This window comes from Erpetoichthys calabaricus, chromosome 10, assembly GCF_900747795.2.
Source record: "Erpetoichthys calabaricus chromosome 10, fErpCal1.3, whole genome shotgun sequence".
NCBI lineage: Eukaryota > Metazoa > Chordata > Cladistia > Polypteriformes > Polypteridae > Erpetoichthys > Erpetoichthys calabaricus.
The window spans coordinates 162,959,435-162,972,315 of record NC_041403.2 but is presented as its reverse complement, the minus strand read 5'-3'; the positions used below and the strand labels follow the sequence as shown (position 1 = coordinate 162,972,315).

Genomic DNA, 12,881 nt, shown 5'->3' with positions numbered 1-12,881 from the left:
TAGCAGCTGCACAAATATTCAGTTTACTTAAGTAAATCCTGATAATGGCTGACCACAGCTAACCGTAATGAAGGCATCAAGAAGGCAGAGCTGTCATCCATATTCCCAGAGCATTTTACTGTGGCTGAAACAAAGTGTTCATTGAGGTCTTTGATTTGGATGCTCATTTTGCAGTTTCAATTAATTATGTTTATTTTTCTAAAATTGCATTTTATTCCTTTTGCTTATCTATACAACATTTGTGCAAATCCATAATTTCAATAATTTGAATATTTGCCATTGACAAATAAGTGTAATTGGGCCCTGACCTTTAAGCCCACCCTTCCTAAAAACCCAAAATGAAGAGTTTTTTTTTTCCTTTTATTAAATCCGGACATATAAAATGCTAAGTCTGTCACACAAAAACTTGTGAACCGGTAGACCTTGAATCTTGATCTTTGGTCTTAATCGAGAACTTATGATTTGACAGGCGTAACTAGACCCAAGAATTGGAGATGCGGGATACCTTGGGGTTCTTATCGCACTGTGGCGGACAGGAAGAGAACAGCAGTGACATCTGCTGACAAAGAGGCAACATCTGCTAACAGTGAAGCACATTGCACAGGTTGACGGATCAGTTTCAACACAAATGCTTCACGAAAGAGGTGGCAGCACCCTTGTCAGAGTGAGCTGGGGTGCTGCTGTGTTTTGTAAGAAGTGCATGAGCCGCCTTTCCTTCCAGTATTGGGGGTCCGAGTGTTCCCTAGTGTCAACTTGATCACTTAGTTAAGATGTCGTTCACAGGGTAAACTCCTACAGACACCCAGCCTGGAGTCCCTCCGGGAGTCTGATATGGAGACAATTTAGCGTTATTGATTCTCCTAACCTGCACCTCTTTGGGAAGTGGAAGCTAAACCTTCGTGCGCACGCGTGGAGAACATCAAATTTCCACACAGGCAGCACCAGCTACAGTTACGGCAGGTCAAACCTTAGAGGGGTTTTAAGCAAAGTGGCCATCTCTGTACCTGCAATGGGATCAAAATGTTGAGGATGGAAACTGATGTGTATGTTTATTCCAGTGATAAAATTTACAAATCATTGTTTTAAAAATTCCACATTCATGAATCTCTGCTCGGCTTAATGAACCACAGACGTAGAATAGATCACCAAGTAGTGTGGTAGACATTAGGACTTTAGAGACTTTCAATCCTTAACTGAATGTTATTTTGGAGAATTTACATGAATATGATTGTTGAGCTTGTTGGGGCTGAATGGCCTGCTGTTGTCAAAATTGTTCTAATATTCTAATAGTGCGGTTTTGAAACTCAAAGCAGATGACCTTAAAGATACGATATCTAATGTGCTAGTGGCTGCAAAAAATTTGCAGAAGCACAGTTAGTAGAAGTGACCACATAAATCGCGTTATGGGTCCTTCTCACGGAAAGCAGTGGTGCAGCCATGCACCATGGCTGACAGAAACAGAACGACAGTGACAACTGCTGACAGTGAAGCACATTGCATAGGCTGACTAATCGTTATCACTGCAATTCAAACACTCTTGAGTGCAAAAGAAAGTCCTACACGACCAGGTAATTGGAGATGCAGGTCACCTCCTCCACGCAATTTTGCTTCAGGTTCTTCTCACAGCAAGCCATGGCATGACCAGGTGACATGGCTGACAGTTAAAGAAGAGCAGCGTTGGCACACGGCATGGCTGACAGGAAAAGAACAAGTAGGGTGGAGTCGACTCCGATGGGATGGTTCAAGTGTGGTGGAGTCAACTTGAATGGGTGGTTCAAGTAGATGGGGTCGACTCAAATGGGTGGCTCAAGTAGGTGGAGTCGACTCCAATGGGGGGGTTCAGATCGGTGGAGATAACTCCAATGGATGTCAATAAGAGTCTATAGCTGCAGAGCTCCACCCGGTTACACTACGGTTAAGATTAGAAGAATTTGTCGATCATAACAATTTTCTTCTTATTATTCTTTTGGCTGCTCCCGTTAGGTGTTGCCACAGAGGATCATCTTGTTCCATATCTTCCTGTCCTTTATATCTTGCTCTGTCATTGTCGATGATAACAATAATTGATAATAATAACACTTTTAAAGCCGGTGTCACACTTTGGGACTTTTTGTTGCGGGGTAGGTTAGATTTGCCGATTGCAGTCGCTGATCTTGTCGCTGCTCCATGTTCAAATTACCTACACGACTGAAAATCACAGCCCATGTCACATGTACCAACCTAGCGCCAATCCTCTTGCCCAGTCATACCCCGCGCCTTTTCTCTGACAGCCACTGCTCCGACCAAAGAGAAAATCAAACCAGTTTGGTTATCGTCGCCCATCTCAGACTCGTTGGTCTCAGTCCTTAGGTGGGTCTGTCACATTAGACGATCAGCTTCATGGGAGTGCGACGCCGACTGGCTCACAAAGACTACAAATCACTGGAAAACTCGTCCAGTGTGGGAAAGTCTTCAGTCTGCCTTGAGAGAAAAGTGCTTTATAAGAAGAGAAATCATTGGACTGCCCCAGATGTACTTTTGATCTTTCTTTTACGGTGTATCGACCCTTTACTAATCAGAACAAATTCATTGAGTGCACACGGACACCCCATAGTTAATTACTGATTTCAAAAGAGCAAGAACAGTCGTGGAGAGCGGACCTTTTAATGCTCTGAAGTAGCCACTGCAGTCTGAAGTTCTCTGCCAGCGTATGTGTGTAGCGGTTCCTTTGAATGCTAACGAGAATCAAAAACCTGTTTATTCTGAGCCTTCCTGTGATATTCCAGATGTGTTTAAAGTGGTTTGGCTGATGCTCTGTTTTAGCAGCTTTTTTTTTTGTGCTGATGTGCTGCTTCACACTAAGTCAGCTTCACATCTCTCCAGGAAGTTGCTCATATTTTAAACTCAGAATGTCGCAACTTAGCAGATGGACGCCTTGAACACCCAAAGCTTTCAACTCCATTTTCTGGTGTTGAAAGCTTTGAAGGCTCATCTCTCCCTTTATTTTTTTGTAACATGGCAAACATTCATTTTTATTAATTACTCTTTTCATCTTAAATCACCTTAAACAGTAACCACAATTGTGTTAGATAGATAGATAGATAGATAGATAGATAGATAGATAGATAGATAGATAGATAGATAGATAGATAGATAGATAGATAGATAGATAGATAGATAGATAGATAGATATGAAAGGCACTATATGATAGACAGATGTAAGATGCTATATGATAGATAGATAGATGTGAAAGGCACTATATGATAGATAGTTAGAAATAAATGGCACTTTATATAAGGCAGATAGATGTGAAAGGCACTATATATTAGATACAGATAGATAGATGTGAAAGGCACTATATATAAGAAATAAATAGATGTGAAAGGCACTATATATAAGACCTGCGGTGGGTTGGTGACCTTCCTGGGATTGGTTCCTGCCTTGCGCCCTGTGTTGGCTGGGATTGGCTCCAGTAGACCCCTGTGACCCTGTGTTAGGATATAGAGGGTTGGAGAATGACTGACTGACTGACTGACTGACTGACTGTATATAAGATAGATAGATAGATAGATAGATAGATATGAAAGGCACTGTATATAAGGCAGACAGATAGATATGAAAGGCACTATATATAAGAAATAATTAGATATGAAAGGCACTGTATACAAGGCAGATAGATAGATGTGAAAGGCACTATATAATAGATGAAAGGCACTGTACATTATAGATAGATATGAAAGGCACTATATATAAGAAATAATTAGATATTAAAGGCACTATATATTAGACAGATATGAAAGACACTATATATACGACAGATAAATAGATAGGTGTGAAAGGCACTATATATTAGACAGACAGATGTGAAAGACACTTTATACTAGAGAGATAGACAGATATGAAAGACACTATATATAAGACAGATAGATAGCTGTGAAAGGCACTATATAATAGATGAAAGGCACTATATATAAGAAATAATTATATATAAAAGGCACTGTATATAAGGCAGATAGATAGATGTGAAAGGCACTATATAATAGTTAGATTAAAGGCACTATATATTATAGATAGATGTAGATAGATATGAAAGGCACTATATATATAAGAAATAATTAGATATGAAAGGCACTGTATATTAGACAGATAGATATGAAAGACACTATATATACAACATAGGTAGGTGTGAAAGGCACTATATATTAGACAGACAGATGTGAAAGACGCTATATATAAGACAGATAGATAGATGTGAAAGTCACTATATATAAGAAATAAATAGATGTTAAAGGCACTGTATATTAGACAGACATAGAATTGTATTTGGCCCCAGGGGGAAATTTGCAGAAGCTCTTTAAATAAAAAAAAATGCATAACTAAACAGATCGATGAATAAATACCTAGATATATACACACACACTATGGTCTGAACACACACCACACTTTCTAAAAGTAAAGAACACGCCGGACTTGGCAGCCTCAGTCCCAGTGAGGCCTTATGCAGACCTGTTGCCATGAGTATGAGGAGCCCTCTTATTGTTTCTTGACACATTTCTGCTGAATAATTCTCTGGCTGAAAGTCCTCAGTGTTTGGGTGTCATGGAGTGGATGTTCATAATGGCCCTCAGTTTTGTCTTCATTCTCTCCTTTGCCTCAAGCTCCTGGGGGTCCAGAGTGTGTCCCATAACTGATTTTGCCCTTTAATTAGCTCGTTGATTCAGTGGGCCTCACTTGAAGTGATGTTGCCAGCCCAGCACACCACACTGGCCCTGGCCACTTGTAAAAGATGTCACCACCCGCATTAAAGGAACGCCGTCTCCTCACCACAGCATAGAACATCGCACATTAGGACGACGAGAGGACATTCAGCCCAACAAAGCTCGCCAGTCCTGTCCACTTCACTCTTCTTGACCAGTGCTTCCCAAACCCGGTCCTGTGGACCCCCTGTGGCTGCAGGTTTTTGTTCCTCCATCTTCTGTTTTTCATTGGACTCTTAGCCTAATTAAGTGAGTTGTTATTTCCCAGTCTCTGTGTTTTAGAGTCAATGTAGGAGTTACTTACCATGTTTGGTAGATTTTTATTAAAATGTAGTAAGCAATTATATGGGTAATATGTACTGTAGTTTTTTTTAAGTTGTTAACAGTATTTTAAACCTCATTTTAATTGTACTTTTCCAGGTGTTCTGGTTATTTAAATGATTATTTACTAATTAGCGGGTCTGACACCAAAGTCATTGCTGCTTTCATCATCCCGGGTGTCTGCTGTGCTGGTTGTTAATTGTCACTCTTAGAGTTAAAAGAAAGGAGCAAACTACACAGGAAAAAGGGGAAAATAATAGGAAAAGAACAAAAGAAAGTGAAGTGTTTATAGCTTTAGAAAAAAATAGAAATAATTCTAAATGTCTTCTAAATGTAAAAACATTCCGTTATGTTTTACTGAGTGCAGAATAAGAGAAGAGTAAAAAAAGACCAGCTAATGAAATGAGATGAGTTGTTATCGATTATTATCACCGATTGTCCATCTTGTTAACCTGCAGCCACGGGGGGTCCCCAGGATCGGCTTTGGGAAGCGCAGGTCTCAAGTAACATCAAGTCAAATTCTGAAGGTCCCTAAAGTCCACCACACTACTTGGTCACTTACTCCAAGAGTCTATCGTTCTTTGTGTTAAGAAAAACTTCCTAATGTTTGTGTGAAATTTCCCCTTCACAAGTTTCCAACTGTGTCCCCGTGTTCTTGATGAACTCATTTTAAAGTCACCGTCTCGATCCACTGGACTAATTCCCTTCATGATTTTAAACACTTCAGTCAGGTCTCCTCTTCATCTTCTGTAAATGCTCAGCTCTTTTAATCTTTCCTCCTAACTCATCCCCTGTAGCCCCCCATAATCAGACTAGTTGCTCTTCTCTGGACCTTCTCTTGTGCTGCTATGTCCTTTTTATAGTGAAAACTGCCCACCGTACTCCAGATGAGGCCTCACCAGTGAGTTATAAAGCTTGAGCAGAACCTCCTGTGACTTGTACTCCACACCTCAAGGCGCTATATAACCTGACACTCTGTTAGCCTTCTTAATGGCGTCTGTCTGCCAGTTGATTGTATCGAGTCCACTGCGACTCCTGAATCTTCCTCCTAAAGTGAACTTTTGATTTTCAGACCCCCATTGCATATTCAAGCCTCACATTCGTATGTCCTGCATGTAATTCTTTACATTTACTGACGTTAACTTTTCATCTGCCCAGGCCTGTCTGCTGTCCAAGTCCCTCTGTGATAATCTCGATGGATTCTCTGCCAGTCCACCTACTTGGTATCATCTGCAGACTTCACCAGCTTGTTATTTATATTCCTTTCCAAAACATTTATTTACATTAAAAACTGCAGCGGCCCCCACACTGGTCATCACTCGTAACGTCAGCCAGTTCTGATGAAGTTCCTTACACCATCACCCTCTGCTTCCTGTATCTGAGCCAGTTTTGTGCCCACCTACACACCATACCCTGGACTCCCACCTCTTTTCACACCACTGAGTTGTGAAGGGTGTCACCGCTGACATTAAAGGAGCGCCGTCTCCTACGGAAGAACAGCCAGCTCTGCCCTTTCCTCTCTTGTTCCTCTTGTGCTACGAGACCAGTCCAGCCTGTCTTTGGCGTGGACCCCCAAGTACTTGCAGCAGTGCACCACCCCTACGCCCACTCCCTGTTGTTTTGCTTTTCAAGCACCTGTCTGCTGTGCTGGTTATAAAAGTTACATCATAAAAACAGACTGATGAGTTTCATTTATTTTAAGATGGTGGTCACCCCCGTCTCAGTTTTAACGTATTCTGCTGTTTAGATGCCACTCACCGATCAGTAAGATGCCACTCTGAGAGCAGCTTTGATGGCACTTTTTAAGTCTGAAATTGTTTTTTAATGACTTCCCTTTTTCAATTGAGAACAGAGAATCCACTTGTACTTAATAGAGAGTGTGGCCTGTAGTGGGTGCCACTGAGCCCTAAGCCCCCAGACACAATTACACCACAACAGTCCCAGTTCAACTAAAGTGCTTTTCATTCTAATGATCCCTTCATAGGGGCTTCTTTTGCTCACAATGCAGCACAACTTGTTCTCTTCTGTCTTTTCCTTCTCCTCTACACCCGACTCCAGCTCTCCCTGAGGTGAGTAACTCTGGACCTGCGAGTACTTTCAGTGTTTAATCTGTTGCCCCCAGGAAGCACCTGTGGGTCAGGCAGGCTGGACCACCACGATCTTTGTAACATCATTGTCCAAGAGCTCCCCCCAGTGGTCCCCACAGAACCCGACAGGGCAGGCTGATGGGACCACAACTCCCATGAAGCCCTACGGGTGTCCATACCACCACCCAGTGTATGCTGGGATGCCCTGCCCATAGCAGGTTAGTTGACCACTGCGCTGAACTTCCAGGATGCCGTTCAGTGGTTGTATGGACGCCACTCCTGATGTAGCTGCTCCAACACTTTTCCATCTCCACGCCCTGCCATGGACAGGAGACATCACTCCCTCCCTGGCCTTCTGTTATCAAGACCTCTTGGCCAGGTAGGGGTGTGGGGTCCATAATGGCTGAGATGCAAGTTCATTCGTGTGGTGCGGCTCATCACAGAGAGCTAACAGGACAACGTAAATGAAAAAAGTTTATTAGTGTGGTCCTCTGTGTCACTTTTTCTGTTAACAGTAGAGCGTGAAAACTTTTTTTTCTGCCCCAAATTTCATGTTCAGTTCAGTTGTCTTATGGAAACATTTTTTTTTTTAATTTTATTTTATTTTCTCTCCTTTGTTTTTCCTCCTGATGTTCCAGGTTTCAGTGTTTCACAGCCTCAGGGTCGAGTGGAGGCTCTGGAGAGAAGCAACGTCACTTTAGTGTGCGTCATGTCCGGTGAGAGTCCACCAGGACCAGCGAGATGGTACAAAGGAAATGGCAGCGAGCGCACACACTTCTGCTCAGGAGCCCCCAAAGGAGGAGATAAGAATGACTCTCGAGTGACCTGGACAGCTGAGTACATGACTGTCAACTACAGCATCACAATAAGAGACCTCAGAGTCAGCGACACAGGAGAGTATTACTGTGAGAAATACACAAAGGCAGATGAGAACAAACCATACGCCTCCGGACCGGGGGTCACCCTGACTGTGAGAGGTCTGCTGCCATCTTTACCTTTTAATTTTTTTGAATGTGTGTTTCCACCTTTCTAACTGACTATAAAGTGTTTTGGTTGTGAGGCAGTAACTTTAGAGATTAAAGTGTTTAAGATGTCTTTGTTTTTTTTCTTCTAGTGTTCTTGTAATAAAATTACACTCTCAGAGTCAGCAGCTGGCAGAGGCCTGGGCTGGGACATTTAAAAAAGTGAAAAGCACACTAATAATTGATAGCATTTTGTTGGTGGGGAGGGGCCTTCATTACGTAAAGCCCAAACTGTCACATCAACATCGATTGTAAATAATTGAACCCCTCTAATGTGACTCTGTGTGTGTAATGAGGGTCCTCAACTCCAAAATGTTAGCTAAGGAGTCCCTTCATAATGTTTGGGACACAGACCTGTTTTTTTTTTTTTTTGTTGTTGATGTCCTCCTCTACTTCACAGTTTAAAATGACAAACACTTCGGACATCGTGATTAAAGTGCACATTGCAGACTTTCATTGAAGGGGATTTGCAGACATTTTGGTCACACGACACTTTTTCTACACTGACAGCCCCATTTCAGGGCACCATAATGTTTGAGACATTTGACGTCACAGGAGTTTGTGATTCCTCTGGTGGGTTTCATTCCTTCATCAGATACCTCAGCCCGCTACTGCCCTCTGGAGTCTGCAGTTGTTGTTGTTCAACAGGAGAACAAGAGCTGTGCCACTGAAAGTCAAACAAGCCATTATGATAGTGAAAAACAAGAATGAAACCATTGGAGACATGGGCAAAATCAACTGTCTGGAATATCATGAAGAAGAAAGAACACACTGGTGAGCCCAGTAATCACATGGGGGCTGCTAGGCCAAGGAAGACCTCCACAAGACTCCATGGTCAAGTAAAAGCAACAAAGGCCTGTGTGACTGATCAGAAACTGACTTCAGGGGTCCGATGTGTGTGTGTCGGAGACGACTATCAGTAGAAGACTTCGTGAACAGAAACAGAGGCCACACTGCCAGATGCAGACCACACAAACAGGACGGCCAGATTACAGTTGGTGAAAAAAGGACTTAAAAGAGTCTGCAGAATTTTGGATAAATGTTTTGTGGACAGACGAGACAAAGATGAACGTCATCAGAGTAACAGCAAGAGCAAAGTGTCGAGATGAAGAGGAACTGCCTGAGATCCAAAGCAGACCACCTCATCTGCTAAACATGGCGGTGTTGGGGGTATTGTGTCGTGGGCATGTATGGCTGCCACAGGTCCTGGCACACCTCTCTTCATTGATAGTGGAACTGCTGACAGCAGTGGCACAGTGTATTCTGTGGTGTGTAGAAACATCTGATCTGCTCAAGGTCCACTCAATGCCTCCAAACTCATTCATTCTACAACAAGGAAATGAGCCAAAAACTGTTAAAGCAACACAGGAGCTAAAAAAAATGGAAAATTCTTGCATGGCCAAGCCAGCCACCTGATTTCAATCCAACTAAGCAGGACTTCCACATGCTGAAGAAAAAACGTAAGGGGACAACCAGGAGCTGAAGATGGCTGCATTAGAGACTTGGCAGAGCTTCACCTGAGAAGACCCTCAGCACCTGGTGGTGTCTGTGAATTGCAGATTTCAAGCACTCAGTGCCTGCTGGGATATGTGACAAAGTCCTAAATGTGACAAAGGCTTTAATAGACCTGCCATCTCTTTGTCACAAATGTTATGGTGCCCTGAAATGGGGGACCAGGTAAAAAAAAGTGTCACGTGACTGAAATGTCAAAAAGTCCCCTACAATGAAAGTCTGCAATTTGCGCTTTAATTATTTCTGATTTATAATTTTAAACTGTGGAGCAGAGGAGGAAATCAAGTTAAGATGTGTGCCGTCATTGTGGAGGGCGCTGTAAGAGAGCTGGGATTCCACCTCCAGTTCTTCTTAAATTATGAAGGAGCTTCATGGCCGGCACTTGTGTTCTCTGACCCCTCTGCCCCCACACGGTGTCACTTTGTCGTCTGTCTGCTTATTTCTTGATTATTAAACCTTTTCATTTTTATCCTCCCATTTGTGTCAGCCTTTTTCTAATATTAGTGCTACCCATAGTGACAAACGTTTTGTTTTAAACATCTGATTTAATTTTTAAAACCACAGCTGAGCAGCCAATGGTGTTTTCACCTGAAAGCATCTGTTCAGTGTGCGCATTGCTATTTCTTTAAGTGGAGGGTGGATGATGGTCTTCACTGCCATTAATGCTCTTTCCTTTCCTCCTTTAGCCCGTTCCTCTTCAAAAATTTGACATACACGACTCGCACCAGTTGCTCTTATCACAAGTGACCTTCTCATCTTCCTCCACAGGAGTGCCCATCATCACTGGCCCAGCCAGCAGGGTGAAGGTGGGAAACGATCTCGAATTAACTTGTGAGGTCAACAGGGCCAGCAACAGCACAGTCAAGTGGTTCAAAGATGAGCAGGAAGTGACCCCTGAGCACAGAGATACATCGGGGGGCGGAAAATCAATCAGAAGTGTCATCAGACTGACACTAAAGATACAGGACATCAAGTCCGTCGTCAGGTGTCAGGAGTCGGGACTCTCCGCTCAGAACCCTCTGGAGGACAAATTTCACTTGAAGGACGCCATTGCAGGTAAGAAGGCAGAGTCGGAGTTCAGAGTGAGGGTATTTCTGAATGTTTGAAGGACCTGGCAATGGAAGATCACCCCAAGCACCCAAGAGCTCCTCTGCTTCATCAGCTGTTTGTAACTTTAGCAGTGTAAAGATGTATACCCTTCATCCCAAAAGAGGGACTGATGGTTTAGGAGAGCTACCAGAACATGAGCTCCGGTTCAAGAGACATCAGCCACTTTTGGCTGGATCTGGTGAACCATTGCAGCTCATTCAGCCACCTTGCCCCTAACTTGTTGCTCATATTTTTACTTCTGTTAATCTGAGTTTTTCAGAACCTTTAATGGAAGAGGAGTACGGAAACTTGGACCAAATTTAATTTTAATAGAACTATGGGAGCTGGCGGCACAGTGTCTTAGTGGACTGTTTAGCCAAACTCAAATTCTCTTCTCCAAAACAGACCATTAATAACACAGTGAGAGATTCCTTGAATGAATAAACTGGTTAGAGCCTTAGAAAACTGATCAGATGAACAAAGCTCACCTGTCCTGTCCAATCTCATTCCTCCAAAATAACATCAAGTCAAGTTAGAGCGTCCCTAAAGTCCCATTGCTTGGTCACTTTTTTTCCATTTGTAAAGAAAAACTTACAAATGTTTGGGTGACATGTGCCCTTTCACAAGTTTCCAACTGTGTCCCCGTGTTCTAACTAATTGTAAAATACCTGCCTGGATCCACTCGACTATTTCCTTTCATAATTTTAAACACTTGAATTATATCCATCCATCCATCCATCTATTATCCAACCCGCTATATCCTAACTACAGGGTTGTGGGGTTCTGCTGGAGCCAATCCCAGCCAACACAGGGCGCGAGGCAGGAAACAAACCCTGGGCAGGGCGCCAGCCCACCGCAGGGCACACACATGCACACATAAACCAAGCACACACCGGGGACAATTTAGAATTGGCAATGCACCTAACCTGCATGTCTTTGGACTGTTGGAGGAAACCCACTTAGACACGGGGAGAACATGCAAACTCCATGCAGAGAGGACCTGGGAAGCGAACCCGGGTTTCCTAACTGTGAGGCAGCAGCACTACTGCTGTGCCACCTCACTTGAATTATATCACCTCCTTAATTGTCATTTTAGTGACTGTGGTACCTATCTAAGATGGGTTGAAATTCAAGTTGTCAATGTCGGCTTTAACGTTTGCAGTGCACCCTGTTTTTGTCACATGCCGATTTGCGATGGGGTTAGTAAAAGCAGTGGTACTGTCTGTGATGTGCCACCTGTTGGAAGGACAGAGACATAGCAATCAGACGGACACACATACACAAACACTTGCCCTTTTATTAAGGTGGATGAGTTGATTTCCGTCTCTTCAGTAGTTACTCAATATTGGATGTGTTCTGTGTTAACGTTGGTATTGCTGTCTGTTCATCCAGTTGCCATGGCTCTGTTTTATGACATTTGGTGTGAAATTTGTGAAAGCAGTCGGTGATGCGCCATCTGCTGGATAACAGAAACATGACTGAAATAAATTAAATAATTAAATACATAAAGGAATAAGCAAAAAAATCATTTTTTTCATGAAATGTTTATTTATGCAGGGACGTGCAGTCAGGGGAGGCAGTCAGCATGAAAAGTTTAAAAAAAAAAAAAAAAAACATAAAATAAATGCGTCCACTGGTCTGTACTATAAATTTGTTTTCTTTATGATTCCAATAATTTTGATCATTTTTATACAATACAATACAATATATTTTTGTATAGCCCAAAATCACACAAGAAGTGCCGCAATGGGCTTTAACAGGCCCTGCCTCTTGACAGCCCCCCAGCCTTGACCCTCTAAGAAGACACAGAAAAACTCCCAAAAAAATCTTGTAGGGAAAAATGGAAGGAACCTTGGGAAAAGCAGTTCAAAGAGAGACCCCTTTCCAGGTAGGTTGGGCTTGCAGTGGGTGTCAAAACATTTTATAGTCACAATCGCTGAATTAGCACATTTCCTGTTCAAATACAGGGGAGAAATGTGAGGTGCAGCAGTGACGAGCCTCACCTCACCTTGGACTGCGCTCTCCCTCACACACGAGGTTGATGCATGCAGTTGATGCGTGCCTGTTGTTGTCTCTCTGTATGTCGCCAATATAATGTTTGCAGGCACGTTTA

At 42.8% G+C, this 12,881-nt stretch overlaps 1 protein-coding gene across 1 annotated transcript in view; it reads left to right on the top strand.

The window, feature by feature from the left end:
- The window catches only part of LOC114659720 (tyrosine-protein phosphatase non-receptor type substrate 1-like), a 104,606-nt gene that overhangs the window by 59,590 nt on the left and 32,135 nt on the right, over positions 1-12,881 (top strand). Inside the window, exons 3-4 of the mRNA XM_028812347.2 lie at positions 7,784-8,122; positions 10,448-10,735. Of these exons, the coding sequence (XP_028668180.1) occupies positions 7,784-8,122; positions 10,448-10,735 (627 nt within the window). The remainder of the gene's footprint in view (positions 1-7,783; positions 8,123-10,447; positions 10,736-12,881) is intronic.